Source organism: Chaetodon trifascialis, chromosome 16 (genome assembly GCF_039877785.1).
Source record: "Chaetodon trifascialis isolate fChaTrf1 chromosome 16, fChaTrf1.hap1, whole genome shotgun sequence".
Lineage (NCBI taxonomy): Eukaryota > Metazoa > Chordata > Actinopteri > Chaetodontiformes > Chaetodontidae > Chaetodon > Chaetodon trifascialis.
Genome location: NC_092071.1, coordinates 431,354 through 446,825, shown reverse-complemented (window position 1 = coordinate 446,825; position 15,472 = coordinate 431,354). Strand labels below are relative to the sequence as shown.

General features: G+C 49.6%; 3 protein-coding genes across 3 annotated transcripts in view; 2 read left to right on the top strand and 1 right to left on the bottom strand.

Annotated features, from left to right (window-relative positions):
• Window positions 1–478: 478 nt before the first annotated feature.
• slbp2 (stem-loop binding protein 2) lies at window positions 479–6,913 on the bottom strand. Its single transcript, XM_070983830.1, has 9 exons — window positions 6,801–6,913; window positions 4,149–4,307; window positions 3,455–3,535; window positions 2,827–2,907; window positions 2,338–2,481; window positions 1,945–2,115; window positions 1,343–1,496; window positions 1,094–1,208; window positions 479–586 (listed from the first exon to the last, which is right to left on the bottom strand). Exons 1-9 carry the CDS (start codon window positions 6,851–6,853, stop codon window positions 522–524), a joined length of 1,023 nt encoding a protein of 340 aa, XP_070839931.1. The 5' UTR covers window positions 6,854–6,913; the 3' UTR covers window positions 479–521.
• A 929-nt stretch (window positions 6,914–7,842) lies between these two features.
• Window positions 7,843–11,847, top strand: zmat2 (zinc finger, matrin-type 2). Its single transcript, XM_070983829.1, has 6 exons — window positions 7,843–7,880; window positions 8,706–8,805; window positions 9,566–9,689; window positions 10,010–10,083; window positions 10,391–10,536; window positions 10,935–11,847. The coding sequence occupies exons 1-6, from the start codon at window positions 7,863–7,865 to the stop codon at window positions 11,076–11,078; spliced, it is 606 nt and encodes a 201-aa protein (XP_070839930.1). The 5' UTR covers window positions 7,843–7,862; the 3' UTR covers window positions 11,079–11,847.
• Window positions 11,848–15,199: 3,352 nt separating this feature from the next.
• The window catches only part of lcp2a (lymphocyte cytosolic protein 2a), a 9,539-nt gene continuing 9,266 nt past the window's right edge, over window positions 15,200–15,472 (top strand). The window contains exon 1 of the mRNA XM_070983067.1: window positions 15,200–15,381. Within this exon, the coding sequence (XP_070839168.1) occupies window positions 15,304–15,381 (78 nt within the window). The 5' untranslated portion in view covers window positions 15,200–15,303. The remainder of the gene's footprint in view (window positions 15,382–15,472) is intronic.

The following is a 15,472-nucleotide window of genomic DNA, read 5'->3' as shown; positions in this document are numbered from 1 at the left end:
AGCGTGACCACGAGACTTCAGACACAAACGAGTGACTTAAGGACAAAAACTCAGCCGCGTTCCTTCAGTGCAGTTCAAACTCAAACATGACGCCGGTGAAAGTGCTCGTCCGATGCAGATCAACAGAAAACTAAGTGCAAACTAAAGAGCCATGCTCAGGTCCAGGCGTCCGGCCGTCTCCGCAGAGGACGCGTTCAGGAGTGGACCGGAAATCTGAACACTTCCCCGTCAGCTCTGTTCAGGTCGCAGCCCTCCTCCCACCCCCAGCAAGACACCCTGGAGGGGTGGATGTAACCCGGATCAAGGACCAATCACATTCCTGCTGTCGTTAATTATCTTAAAAAGACAAATGAGCTAGAGACTGGTAAGCACACACACACACACACACACACACACACACACACACACACACACACACACACACACACACACACACACACGGTCCAAATGTCAGGTTTCCATGACGATGGCTGAGGACTGACAGACGGCTGACCCTCATTGGTTCAGACGGCGGCGACAAATCAGTACGGATTCCACAAGAGCTGGTCAGAAAAAACAGGAACCTGCTGGTCATCAGAGCCGAAATCTACGAGGACAAAATAGAAATCATGTCCACAAAGAGTCAAACAACGAAGACACGTGGAGGACAAAGAGCGGCGAGGACAGCGCCTCCAACTGGACGTCCTGTTTTCAGTTTGTCTGAGAAGTTCTCAGTGAAAACACGTTTGACCGTTACAGAAACTCAAGATCACTTCGTCTTCTTCTGTTTTGTCCTCTGGTCAACAGAGACAGACTGTACTGTCTTATCTTATCTTATGGTCTTACCTTACCTTATCTTATGGTCTTACCTTATCTTACGGTCTTACCTTACCTTATCTTATGACCTTACCTTATCTTATGACCTTACCTTATCTTATGACCTTACCTTATCTTATGATCTTACCTTACCTTATGATCTTATCTTATGGTCTTACAGGTCGTGACCCGAGCTGCTGGTGGACATTCTAACGATGACCAGCTGCAGCGCTGACTGACTGAATGCAGCGTTTGTGTGTCGACCTGAAGCCTCTGTTGTCATGACCTGTGACCTCACCTCGGGCGTCGTCGGCCTCCAGCAGGAGGCGGAGCCAGTCAGTCATGTTGTCGTGGGCGGTCAGCGGACTGAGGCCGGGAGGGGAGCGCAGAGGCCTGTGTCCTCCTTCGGCGTCCTACAGAAGAAGACAGAAGATGAAAATGGCGTCCTCCACGTCTGCACGATGTAAACACTGTCTGCTGTGCGATCAGCTGACAGGAACGACGTGATGTCACCGCGGAGGATCGACTCATTAAGTGAATGGCTTACCGGTGAGAGCGGGCTGCTCCAGGGTCCAGGCAGCTCCAGAGACATCAGAGGAGACGCAGAGGAGGCTTTAGAGGCTGCACAAGTCTCCTTCTCTCTCCGCTTGTCTCCTCCGTCCTCACACAGGTCAGAGGTCATCTTCTCCAGGTGGCTCTGTCTGAAAAACACCAGAGGTCACGTTCACAAAGCTGACTTCACCAACAGAGGAGATGCTGGTCAGTCTGTGCAGCGATCAGCTGACTCCTCCGACGTCACACGATGTTCAGCTGATAAATCTTCGGCTGCGAGTCCGACGACGCAGCAGCGGTCACGAAAGCGGCTTCGTCTACAGCAGCTGGTGTTTATTGAACGAGCACGTCGTCGACTGATCGACTGATGTTTTGATCAGAGGAATAATCCCGACAGACTGAGCAGCTCTGATTTTTGACTTCAGTACAAAATAAAGCCAAATAAATGTGGTCTGCAAAGAACAACGCCAGAAACATGAACATGGAGGTGAAAGCTGACCTGACACAGCATGTTTGTCTCATGACTTTTACTTTGAAGGGGCTGATATCAAATGCCGATAATAACTAATCAATAGTTCTGACACGACGTCCACCTACAGCTGCTCCACCGGGTCCTGCGCGTCGGGGCTGTCCAGCTGGGCGTCGGTCGGAGGGTCCCACAGGTGCAGCGCTCGCCTCCACAGACGCACCTGCATGTCCCAGGAGCGCCGGCTGTACTTCCTGTACTTGTTGGGAGTGGATGGGTGGAGCTTCGGATCCCTCAGATGTCTGAGGAAGAGGAGGGAGACGACGGAGTCAGTTTGACACCAGCTGCTGCTCAGCTGTGGATCATTGTCCCCTCAGTAATGACTACAGACACGAGGTCCTGTCAGCAGCGTCCTCATGGATGGACAGACAGCTCTCACTGCATCACTGAGGACACTCTGAGGCGTCTTCTTGTTGATTGGTGGAGGTTCGTTCTGGTGGACTGTGTTTAAAGTGCGGTCTCACCTGGGGACTTGCTGCAGGTAGTTCTGGTAGCCGCTGGTGTTCTTGCCGTACTGGATCTGTTTCTGCCGCCGCTTCAGAACCGCAGCGTTGGTCTCCGTGTTGGCGGCGTCTGGGAGGCGGGAGAAGCAGCGGCCGAGAGGAGGTCTACGGGAACAATAACTCTGAGGTCAAAGGTCAGTGATGTAATGAAAGTCCCTCCAGGTGGACAGTGTCAAGACCGTGTGAAGAAACATCAATGAACACTGAAGAAGACGTTTCCTGTTTCATCTGAGGTGACATCGAGCTTAGTCAGCGTCCCTCTGCTGTATGGATCTTCACAGACTGATTGATTATTGACTGATTATTATTTTCATGTTTCTTTGATGATTAACTGATGACTGAAGTCTAAAAAGTGGCAAAAATGAGTGAATGAGACACTCAGCTCATCAATTCTTCGTAAAGGTTTTTAGAAAACATGTTTGGTTTTAGCTGTTTGCAGAATGTACTGACCTCTTATTGTCCAGTTCATCCGTCCCCACAGCCACATTGCTGGTTGACACTTTCAGGATACAACGCTCCAAGATGGACGGCCTGAGGACGGACGGACGGACAGACAGTTCAGAGGGAGCACACAGGATCAATAAAGTTTTTATCATCTGAATGTAGTTTTAGGTTGAATGTGGTGTTTTAGTTCTACAGAAATGCTGCCACATGTCTCAAATAAAGGCCGTCCATCTGCAGACAGACAGGCAGGCAGGCAGACAGGCAGACAGACAGGCAGGCAGGCAGGCAGGCAGACAGACAGGCAGACAGACAGGCAGGCAGGCAGACAGGCAGGCAGGCAGGCAGGCAGACAGGCAGGCAGGCAGACCGGCAGACAGACAGGCAGACAGGCAGACAGGCAGGCAGGCAGGCAGGCAGGCAGACAGACAGACAGACAGGCAGGCAGGCAGGCAGACAGACAGACAGGCAGGCAGGCAGGCAGGCAGGCAGGCAGGCAGGCAGGCAGACAGGCAGACAGGCAGGCAGACAGGCAGGCAGACAGGCTGACAGACAGACAGGCAGGCAGACAGACAGGCAGACAGACAGACCACCCGTCCACCTGCAGCTTCCTGTCTGAAGATGAAAAGTTGTGAACCTGCGAGGTTTGTTGCTGGCAGCTCGCTCTCGTTCTCGCAGGCCGCCGGCAGCAGGAGGAGACGGGACCGGAGAGATGTTACTGCAGCAGAAGCAGAAGAAGAAGAAGAAGAAGAAGAGTCCAACACAAAAGACAACAATTAGCACGAGGTCGGAGGAGGACGTCTGCAGCTCGTGGGACATCGTTGAAGCCACAGCGAGCTGAAGCGGCTGCTCCGTCCTGTTCACTCACTTCCTGTCTGATGCCGAGTCATCAGCTGGTTGAGGACGTCTCTGTCCTCGCGCTGCACTGATGGACAGTGGTGACAGGGACTAGTTACTCAAGTACTTTACAAATCAACAAATACCTGATGATTAACACACAGCATTAAGACGTCTCTCACCGGCTTCAACATTAAAGGGATGAAATGGTTACTGAGTACTTTTACTTTTGGTACTTCAAGTACATCTTGATGTCAGTACTTCTGTACTTGAGTGTATTTTATAGCAGTATTTCCACACTCTAGTATTGGCACTTTGATAAGAGATCGGAGTACTTCTACCACCACTCTTACTGAATGTGTTAGTTCACCTGTCAGCCAATCACTGGACGTAAAGACTGATGACATCACGTTTCAGGAAGCAGCTTCAGTTCAGCAGCAAAGAAACTCTTCACACCTTCAGGTATGATGGTTGCCTCCAGGTGTGTTTCTCACCTGACCAGGCTGTCGTAGACGGAGCTGCAGCCAGGGAGGAGCCACGGCTCGGGGGCGGAGCATCCGGAGGCGGCGGCCAACAGCGGGTCAGAGAAGCCGTTCCACACCGCCGCCGACCAGCCCTTCACACAAACACACGACCACGGGCTGAAACAGAAGCTGAGGACAGGAAGTGGCATCAACGTCACACCTGATCACAGCCTCACAGCCAGGACACGCTGATGCTGGACCTGGTTCACTCTGACCCTGAACCTGGTTCCCTCTGACCCAGAACCTGGTTCCCTCTGATCCTGAACCTGGTTCCCTCTGATCCTGGACCTGGTTCCCTCTGATCCTGGACCTGGTTCCCTCTGATCCTGGACCTGATTCCCTCTGACCCAGAACCTGGTTCCCTCTGATTCTGAACCTGGTTCCCTCTGATCCTGGACCTGGTTCCCTCTGATCCTGGACCTGGCTCCCTCTAATCCTGAACCTGTCTCCCTCTGATCCTGGACCTGGCTCCCTGTGATCCTGGACCTGGCTCCCTGTGATCCTGGACCTGGCTCCCTGTGATCCTGGACCTGGCTCCCTCTGATCCTGGACCTGTTTCACTCTGATCCTGGACCTGGCTCCCTCTAATCCTGAACCTGGCTCCCTCTGATCCTTAACCTGGCTCCCTGTGATCCTGGACCTGGTTCCCTCTGATCCTGAACCTGTCTCCCTGTGATCCTGGACCTGGTTCCCTCTGATCCTGGACCGGGCTCCCTCTGATCCTGAACCTGTCTCCCTGTGATCCTGGACCTGGTTCCCTCTTATCCTGAACCTGGCTCCCTCTGATCCTGGACCTGGTTCCCTCTGATCCTGAACCTGGTTCCCTCTGATCCTGGACCTGGCTCCCTGTGATCCTGGACCTGTCTCCCTGTGATCCTGGACCTGGCTCCCTGTGATCCTGGACCTGGTTCCCTCTGATCCTGAACCTGGCTCCCTGTGATCCTGGACCTGGTTCCCTCTGATCCTGAACCTGGTTCCCTGTGATCCTGAACCTGTCTCCCTGTGATCCTGGACCTGGTTCCCTCTTATCCTGAACCTGGCTCCCTCTGATCCTGGACCTGGTTCCCTCTGATCCTGAACCTGGCTCCCTGTGATCCTGGACCTGTCTCCCTGTGATCCTGGACCTGGCTCCCTGTGATCCTGGACCTGGCTCCCTGTGATCCTGGACCTGGTTCCCTCTGATCCTGAACCTGGTTCCCTCTGATCCTGAACCTGTCTCCCTGTGATCCTGGACCTGGTTCCCTCTGATCCTGGACCTGGTCCCTCTGATCCTGAAACTGGCTCCCTCTGATCCTGAACCTGGTTCCCTCTGATCCTGAACCTGGCTCCCTGTGATCCTGGACCTGGTTCCCTCTGATCCTGAACCTGTCTCCCTGTGATCCTGGACCTGGTTCCCTCTGATCCTGAACCTGGTTCCCTCTGATCCTGAACCTGTCTCCTTGTGATCCTGGACCTGGCTCCCTGTGATCCTGAACCTGGTTCCCTGTGATCCTGAACCTGTCTCCCTGTGATCCTGGACCTGGTTCCCTCTGATCCTGAACCTGGTTCCCTGTGATCCTGAACCTGGTTCCCTGTGATCCTGAACCTGTCTCCCTGTGATCCTGAACCTGGCTCCCTGTGATCCTGAACCTGTCTCCCTGTGATCCTGGACCTGGTTCCCTCTGATCCTGAACCTGGTTCCCTGTGATCCTGAACCTGTCTCCCTGTGATCCTGGACCTGGCTCCCTGTGATCCTGGACCCTGTCCGGCAGACTTCGTGTCCACGCTGGAAACAAACTAAATGACATCAAACCAACACAAACGGCATCAACAGGAGCTTCTGAATAAATCAAACAATTAAACTGGTTCAACCTAAAAACAAGTTTCTTATAAAAAAATGAAGTTTTGTAATTAGTTTCAAGTCTTCACAGCTTTGAGGAAAGAAGTTAATAAATCAAGATATTAAACTAAAGTGATAAATGTGTATTTCTACCAACAAACCTTCTGTTTAGTTCAGCGAAGGTGTGACAAAACTCACCTGACGGTTTATTCTGGAAACAGACACTGAACTAGCAAAAAAGGTAAACACTTCCTGTTGCTAGTTCATAATATAAGCTTTGCAGCTGTCTTCTCCTGCGTGCTTTTACTATGAAAAGCACTTACAGGAAGTGTGAAGTTAACTTTGTGTACTTTGACTTTTTAACGTGACGCTTCTGTCTGAAATTGACTTCGGATTCGGATCATTTCAGTATTTTATCGATCTAATTCTTTGTGATCAGTTAATGTTGTTTTTCTACAATCAGCTTGTTTGAGGAATAAATCAGCTGATTCTCAATAAAACGTGAATTCCTGGTCTTAATTTTTACAGCTCTGTGCTCCACCAATCAGAGAGGAGCGGTAACCTGCGCGTGGCCTCAGACCAGGTGAGTCGAATCACCTGCTGCTGCTGGTCAGGTTTAATCACTGACCACAGGTGACACCGCAGATGAAATCTCATCAGCTCTTTGTTCTTCAACAGATTTTTAGATTCAGTCAAATCTTCAAAGTGATGAAGACAAACTTTCACAAAGGTGGAAATGACACCCGGGTGTCCCGGGTCGCGGGTGTCTCTGGTTCTACCTGAGTCCTGGTCGCTGTAGTTACCTGGATGACAGCAGCGGGCTCTGAGCTGCACCTTCCACTCCACTGGTTGACATTTTTTGCAGCTTGAGTTTGGCGCCTTCGTTTCAGATGGACAGACGCCATTGTTCAGCTTTCACAGCTTTTAATGAGCTGCACCTGAGAGGGGCGGGGCCTGCTCTGCCGCCCCTCACCTGGACTGCATCCGGTCGGACGAGAAGTCAAAGGTGGAGAGTTGTTTTTTTTGTTTTGTTTTTTAACCTTTATTTGAATCAGAGGAGGCCGAGGACAGGGAGTTTCTTTTTTCAGTGAAATAAGACTCCTGTTGTCTGTCTCTGTCTGTCTGTCTGTCTGTCTGTCTGTCTGTCTGTCTGTCTGTCTGTCCGTCCATCCATCCATCCATCCGTCCGTCCGTCCGTCCGTCTGTCTGTCCGTCCGTCCGTCCGTCCGTCTGTCTGTCTGTCCGTCCGTCCGTCTGTCTGTCTGTCTGTCTGTCCGTCCATCCGTCCGTCCGTCTGTCTGTCCGTCCGTCCGTCCGTCTGTCTGTCTGTCCGTCCGTCCGTCCGTCTGTCCGTCCGTCTGTCTGTCTGTCTGTCTGTCTGTCTGTCCGTCCATCCATCTGTCTGTCCGTCCGTCCGTCCGTCCATCTGTCTGTCTGTCTGTCCGTCTGTCCGTCCGTCCGTCCGTCTGTCTGTCTGTCTGTCTGTCTGTCTGTCTGTCTGTCTGTCTGTCTGTCCGTCCATCCATCTGTCCGTCTGTCTGTCTTCTTAAATAATGTGATTTCAGTGATTATATGTTCAGTTTGTCCTCCGTTGGCTTTTTAGTGATCTTCAGTCTTTCTGGTCAGTAGAACTGATTCTGGAGCAGCTGGTTGTAGAAACGCGAATCAAGCGGCTCCTTCGGCTGTGACGGGCAGGTGCAGAGTCTCAGGTATGAAACGTCACTGTCAATGACTACACCTGTCTGTGTACCTGCAGCTGTTCTCCAGTCGCTGTCTTTCCGCTCCGCTCCAGCAGGCGGCGCTGTTCACTTCTTACTGACGCATTTGATTTTACGACAGCCGTATTCTGTCACTCAGTAAACAAGATGGCGTCTGGCAGCGGGGTGAGTTCTTGATATGAGTTCGTTTTTCATATTAAAAATCTAAGGTTATTTGCTTGTTACGTGACTTTGGTGTTAGCACGGATGTGTCTGTTTGTCCGCGCGGCTTTCGGCTCTGACTGGGTCTGTTTAACGTGCTTAGAAACGGGTTCAAACGCCGGCGCGTCAGCTAGCAGCTAACGATAGCCAACTTAGCCCAAAGACCGTTGAGTTTCCGGTTTTCTTAAAATATTTAGCGACGTTTTCTTCGTGTTACTCTTCTGCTTCATGGAACATTAATAAATGTGTTGGTTTATTTCTATCCGCCGCGTCGCTGAAACACAATGACGCTGCTAACTGTTAGCCTGTGTTCCGCTAGCCGCAAGAACAAAAGCGCTTCCGGTCAGATTCCTTCAGAATAAAAGCATCAATATCTCACACGCATCAGCGGAAAGACTCACACTTATGATTCAATACATTTATCCACCTATGAGGACAAATGTCTTCAGCTACCAAAAGACAGAAAGGACAAGAGCATAACTTTGGCAGTGTCTTGAAGATACTCATCGATTAAGATTTGCTGGATCAATGAGCCACGAGCAACGTTGATGGAACACAAACGAAGCTTCTTTCAGACCTGAATAAGTTCCAGAGTAGGAATACGTCACCAAACATGAACGACAGCGGAGCAGTTTGGACACAAACATTTAACTGTTATTGGTATTTTGTTTTGTAAGTCCAGGAGTTTTGTTTCTACCTGAAGGGGCGGGGCAGCGGTGAGGCACCTGAGTAGGACGTGTTCCTGATCTGTCATTTCTGACTCTTGATCATCTTCTTCTTCTCTTCCAGTCCAGTAAGAATGACTTCCGCCGGAAGTGGGACAAAGACGAGTATGAAAACCTCGCTCAGAAACGATTGGCCGAGGAGAGAGACAGAGAGCGGCGAGATGGTGAGATTGAGATTGAAGCTGAAATTGAAATTAAAATTCTCCCAAACAATCATTTCCAGCTCGTCGCTGTGCTGAATTTTGACTTATTCTGAACGGTGATTGGACAGCCTACGATCCACTGATTGGATTCTGATAACAGTTATTGATCTGATGCTGAATCAGGTGCGATGAGGTCCGTCTGTTTGATTCCTGTTTGTTAATTATTGATTTCTGAAGTTATTGTTTCTATTCTGATTCAGTTCATTCCGGTTTGTTTGTTTTGTTTGAGCGACAGATGAAGACGCCTCAGTGCTCAGCCTGCCTCTCAGTTAGCTTCACTTTAGCTGTGCAGAGGCTTCGATCTCCAGGACGAAGCTTCTGACATCAGCTGACAGGAAACGTGTCATAATCGTCCCGGTTGCGGTTTCCTTCATTCTGTATTCCTTCATTCCGACTCATGCTGCAGCGTCACAGAATGAATGAATGAATGAATGAATGAATGAATGAATGAATGAATGAATGTTTTCTTCTGTTCCTTCACATCAAACTCTGCTGTAAAAACAATGTTTAAACGTGAAAGCGGGAGTTAAAATTTGACTGTTTCCACTTTTCAGAGCAAAGCTTGAGTTTAATGTTTGGTTCAGAGGTTTGTTTTTTGTCCTGTTTTCTTTTGTTTGTTTCTCTGTTGTTTACTGATTATTTGATGATAATCATGTCTGTCTAACAGCTGAAGTGTTACCCTCAGTATTTTCCCATTGACGTGCGTTGAACTGTCTCTCAGGGAAAACGGCTCCGCCGGTCAAACGGGACCTCCTGCGTCACAGAGACTATAAAGTGGACCTGGAGTCCAAACTGGGGAAGACCATCGTCATCACAAAGACCACCCCTCAGGCAGAGATGGGCGGGTAGGAAGAGTTTGATCCTTACGACAGTGACTCCACATCCAGGCTTTTCTTTCACAATAAAAGCTGTAAGAAGCCTCAGCTGACGTCCTGCTGACAGACTCAGAGCAGCTGAGGAGCAGATGTTCTCCTCAGGAGGTGGAGACCAAACCAGAGCTCAGAGAGAGGAGCCTGGGCCGACCTTCATCACAAACGCGACGCCATGAATCATCGTGTTGTGCTGCTGGATGTGAAACAAACGAGTCCAACACATTGAAGCTGTTTTTGTTGTCTGAGTCCGTTTCCTCGCTCTGATTGGCTCTCGTCTTCTTCTTCTCTTCTAGTTATTACTGTAACGTCTGTGACTGTGTCGTGAAAGACTCCATCAACTTCCTGGATCACATCAATGGAAAGAAACGTGAGTTCACCACCACACGACATCAGTGTGTGTGTGTGTGTGTGTGTGTGTGTGTGTGTGTGTGTGTGTGTGTGTGTGTGTGTGTGTGTGTGTGTGTGTGTGTGTGTGTGTGTGTGTGTGTGTGTGTGTGTGTGTGTGTGTGTGTGTGTGTGTGTGTGTGCGTGCGCGCGCACGAGTGAGCATATTTCTGTATTTAACTGTGTGTGTGTGCGCATGTGTGCGTGCGTTTGTGTGTGCATGCATGTGCAAGCATATTTCTGTATTTAACTGTGTGTGTGTGTGTGCGTGCGTGCGTGCGTGCGAGCAGACCAGAGGAATCTGGGCATGTCGATGCGGGTCGAGCGCTCGTCTCTGGATCAGGTGAAGAAACGTTTCGAGGTGAACAAGAAGAAGATGGAGGAGAAGCAGAAGGAGTACGACTTTGAGGAGCGCATGAAGGAGCTGCGAGAGGAGGTGAGGACACGCCCCCTGCTGGGCAGGAAGGGAAGGACTTTTCTGAATGCAGGTTCAAGTGAAATGCATGCTGGGATACTTGTGTAGAGACATATCCTGATCAAACAGGCGCAGGTGTGCAGAGGGATTAATACAGTTGTCAGCCAATCACATCACTGTTCTCATCGCTCTGAACCAGCTGAGCCAATCAGAGATGCCCGAAGAATCAGGATTTAGACTGATCCGCAGACACCTTCTGTCACCTCCCACCTGTCGATTCCCCTCTCACCTGGCCGGCCTCAGATCAGTGTCAGCTCACCTGCATGAGTGAATGAATGAATGATGAGGATGATGATGATGAAGGCCTCAGAGCTGCAGCAGCTGTTTAATCTGAACTGTGAACACTTCCTGTTTGTCAGGAGGAGAAGGCGAAGGCCTACAAGAAGGAGAAGCAGAAAGAGCGGAAGCGCCGGGCGGAGGACGACGTGGACTTCGAGGAGGACGACGAGATGGCAGCTGTGATGGGTTTCTCGGGCTTCGGCTCGTCCAAGAAGAGTCACTGACGCTCCGCAGCTCGACTCCGCCGTGAGGACCACCACAACCGGGACAGGACATTGATTTTATCTGCCCCCCTGTCAGCCGGAGTCTGAGAGCAGAACGAGACTCTGAAGACGGGCCGGAGGAGTCCTGCTGCAGGACGTTAGTCCACAGCCCCGGTTCAGACTCTGAGACCACAAAATATTCTTTCTTTCATCGACAGCCAGGCTTTTATTTTGGTAGTTTCAGCCCTCAGTCTGTCACTTCTGATATGATTTGAACTCAGCAGCTTCCTGCTGTGAGATGAAGTCGAGCGTCCTCTGAGTGTCTGTGTGAATGAAGACGGCAGGTGACAGGTGAGACAGGAAGTGGATGAGAGGAGTTTGGATGTTTTCTGTCTGCAGTGAAGCTTCTGAGGGAACAGCTGTCAGAAGTGACGGACAGACGGACGAAGCTGAGACCAAAGAAACTGCAGAAGTTTCTTCTGATGAGACATTTTTCCATCAGAAACGTGAGAAGCTGTTTGACTTTCTCGTCATTTAAACACAAAAATAAACCTGAATCTGAGTTAAAACGTTAACGTGGAGAAAGCAGCTGGAATCAAACAGGACGATTTGAAGTAATTCAGCGTCTCTAATGTGAAGACGTGAATCAAACATCAGCTCATCCAACGATGATTTGTGGCTTCAGGATGAAAAAAGCTCAAACAGCTTCAGTCGTTCATGTCAGAGCTTGTTCGTTGTATCAGGATAAAGTTTGTTGGAGAAATTCAGATTTTAATAAACACTTTTTTTTCTAAGCGCTCGTTCTCTGACTGATGAGCTGCAGTGAACGCATCACCAGAAACACTCAGATGACAGATCTGCAGACATGACTGACAATGAAACGGCCTATCAGGATGCTTTAGGAGCTGATTCTGTTTTACAAAACGAACCAATGACCTGCAGGACATAAAGTAAAGAGCTGTCGACTCAGAGCTCTGAGAAACACCACAAAGCTTCATGATCGCTTCCTGTAACTTTGATTATGGAAGTGACACTGACTAATTCCTGAAACTGAAGGCCGTTCTCATCCACTTTGTGTTTGTTTGTAGAAATAACAATAAAATATGTTTCTAACCGTGAACAGAAAACACTTCCAGTGTTTGTGGTCTGAGTTGACGTTAAAATATCCCACTGATGGAAAGTGTCAGTGAATGCATCGCTGATTTAATTGTAGCCAATTTAAAAACTCAAGAAGTCCAGAACTGAAAAGTATCTGAAAGTCAACAAGAACCAAACAGCGGGCTGCCTCCTCTCACGTTGGACTGGATTTAAATCATGAACTGAAGAATGCAGCTGACTCCTGTTAGCTAGCCAGTGCAGCTAACCTCTGTCTGCTAAGTAAGTAAACTTTGTACTGTGTATTAGCTAGCCAGTGAAGCTAATGTGTCTGTCAGGCAAATTTTGGAGCTTGTAAACTAGCCAGTATAGCTAACCTGTCTCTACTACGTGAACTTTGTGTTACATGTTAGCTAGCCAGTGCAGCTAACCTCTATCTGCTAACTTTGTGTTGTATTTTAGCTAGCCAGTGACGCTAACTCGTATCTGCTAACTTTGTGTTGCATGTTAGCTAGCCAGTGCAGCTAGCTGGTACCAGCTTGTCACTGGGTCTGTTCTCCACGTCGTCCGCTGGTTGTCCTCGTCTCTCCACGCCGGGGATCGGCTGAGAGCGTTCTGACGACAGACCTGGTGCTGCTCAGATGGACAGGTAACAGAAGTACACTGAAGTGGATGGACAGAGGTCAGAGGTCTCTACCTGTTTCGCAGAACTCAGACATCACGATAGATCAGACGGACTAAAGTGTCGTGTTGCTGCCCTCTGCTGTTGGTTGTTAATGGTGTGCTTCGGATATTTGGTGTTTTTACTGTAAATTACTCAATATATTTGGTGATTAACTTGAATCAGTTGTTGGGTGGTTGAAGCTCCAGTTTGAACGTGTGATTCTTATGAGATTCTGTCAGACTCATACTGGCTGACCTGGGATCAGTCGGGTTCTCGTTGTGAAGGAAGTCGTGTTGTTGGTGCAGCAGCCTGAAACCAGGTTTGATCAACAGGAAGAAGAAGAGGAAGTCTGCTTTCTTTCCTCTTCACGCTCGGCCGGTTCATCGACCAGACGAGCTGCTGAACATGGAGGATTCTGAGTCTGACGGTGGAAAACGACCACAACAAACCGACTGATTCACCAGAGCAGCTTCACCTGTCCAGGTGTCACTGAGGACCACATCCTGTCTGCGGCCGCGCAGGCTGAGCTAAGCTAGCATGCTAAGCTACAGCAACGCGGCAGAGGAAGTTTACTGAAGTTCAGTGAAGACAAACATTGCTTAAACTCAGTTTCCATGGTAACGTGTACTTCCTGTTGGTGGAACGTAACAAACTACATTCACGTCAGTATTTTACTAAAGTTCAACTTTGGTAAAAAAAAACAAAAACGTTGTTTAGTTGAGTTTTTCCATTTTCTGATTCTCTGTATTCAACATTTATCTGACAGCTGGTTGGTGTGAATTAATCCCGGGGTCAAAGGTCGAGCCTCTCATCCTGTTTCAGCCTCAAATCAAAGTCCAGAGCCTTTCCTTCTGTAACCATCTGACGACCCCTCAGATTGACCCGGCGACGCTTTGAGGGGCCGGCCCCTGTGTTGGGCACCGCTGGGTGTGGAAACGTGTTTGTCAGCAGCTGAAATGTTTCAGAGGCAGAATGAATGACTTCAGATCTGTTTCAGATGTTCTTCTCGTTAACTCGTCGAAGGTTTCTGGTTCACGATGTAATTAACATGAAAATGAGGTTATTTCTGACACCGTGTGACACCAAACTATTTTTATTATCATTTTCACGCTGCAGCGCCGCTGTTACCATCAGCCATGACCACCACATCTGCATGTGGGGTTTATTTTTGTATCTGCGCTCCCAGAATGCACCTCTCCATCAGACTGGATGTCTGTGAGGCATCAGGTGGAGGCGTGGTCCTTAAAGTCCACCTGCAGGCCGATCTGACCGTTCGTCTGCCGGCGTTGAGTCGCCGTCTCGCAGCCGTTTTCAGACTCTTTCACAAGCAGCCGGTCATGTGACATCACACCAACATGACTGACAGGAGGAAGTAGAGGAGGGTTTTTCCTCTGACTCTCCTAAAAAAGAGCCGTTAAAACAGCTGAGAGCAGACGAGGAGCTGAAGGAGTGAAGTTAGGAAAGTTAAAATCTTATTAAAGCTCTGTTCAGACTGCAGGAGGAGGAGGAGGAGGAGGAGGAGGAGGAAGAAAGTACTTCAGCACTTTTTAAGGAGCTGCAGACCAACAGACAAGACTAAAGTCACTGAGCAGATGTTTGAGGCCCTGATGGAGACCTGCTGGACCTCCATGTTGGTTTAATACACAGAAAGTTCTTTCAGTCGCTCGAGCTTCTTATTTATTCAGAAATGTCAGATCAAAGCGGAGCAGTAAAAGGACAACGTCTCCCCGACAAGATGAGAAGTACAAAGTACTTCAGCTCAGGAAAATGTGGGCAGATACTTTTTCCATTAGTCAAACGTGAATCTCCTGGTGGAGCAGATTTCCTTAAACTGACCCAGGTTCAGCGTTGAGTGTCTGTGCAGGGATCAGGCTGGAGCGTCACACTGATCCAGAGTCAGTTTCTGCCTGCTGCCGTTTTTAACAGTGCGTCGTGGCTGCCGTCGGCCGGCGAGCTGCTGCGAGTGGGTGCAACTGCAGCATCTGTTCCGCTCTGTGGTCAGACGGGGGGGGGTGCTGCCTTCACCCCTGTCACTTCCTCAAAGATAGAGAGACACAGAAAGAGTGGAGGAGAGAGAGAAAGAAAGAAGGAAGCCATTTTGGTTCCTCAGACACGTTTGCTGCTCGCTGCTCCGCTTTCTTTTCTGAGAAACAAAGTGCTGATTTGAGGAAGTCAAACTTTCTGAAGACGGTCGGCCGTCATTTTATTTTTTGAGTCTTTCTGAGAAGTTTGTTTGTGCATTTTGGCAGGAAGGGACAGCGAGGGACGAGGACGTCTGTGAGTCTGAGACAGTCCAACAGTGGACGTCAAACTGAGGACGAGCAGCTGGACGGACGTTAAATCTGAAGACGTTTAAGACGTTTAAGCTGAAAGTCGTCTCCAGGTGATCGTCTGTCTTTCCGATGGTGATCTCCTCTCGTTAGAACAGAGGTCTTCGTTTTGACACCAGCTGGACGGACGTCGTGTTCTAGAAGCAGGCGGAGCAGGATGAGCTCCGACCAAGTGCCGTCCAGGTCGGTGGTGATGGGCTGGAGTCCACAGCAGCTGGCAGACTACCTGAAGAGGGTGAGACCTCCGTCCACACTCTGTCTGTCCCCCTTCCTGTCTTTAGATCACTGAACTGAGATAAAGCTGCGTCACAGCAGCATCCAAAACA

Excerpts from the sequence above, each read along its gene's own strand:
- slbp2 (XM_070983830.1), bottom strand. The coding sequence starts at position 6,853 with ATGTCAACCAGTGGAGTGGAAGGTGCAGCTCAGAGCCCGCTGCTGTCA. Across the intron at positions 3,536-4,148 it reads GTCTACGACAGCCTGGTCAG|TAACATCTCTCCGGTCCCGT; the intron begins GTGAGAAACACA and ends CTTCTGCTGCAG. Across the intron at positions 2,116-2,337 it reads TACCTGCAGCAAGTCCCCAG|ACATCTGAGGGATCCGAAGC; the intron begins GTGAGACCGCAC and ends CCTCTTCCTCAG.
- zmat2 (XM_070983829.1), top strand. Across the intron at positions 9,690-10,009 it reads CCTCAGGCAGAGATGGGCGG|TTATTACTGTAACGTCTGTG; the intron begins GTAGGAAGAGTT and ends CTTCTCTTCTAG. Across the intron at positions 10,537-10,934 it reads TGAAGGAGCTGCGAGAGGAG|GAGGAGAAGGCGAAGGCCTA; the intron begins GTGAGGACACGC and ends CCTGTTTGTCAG.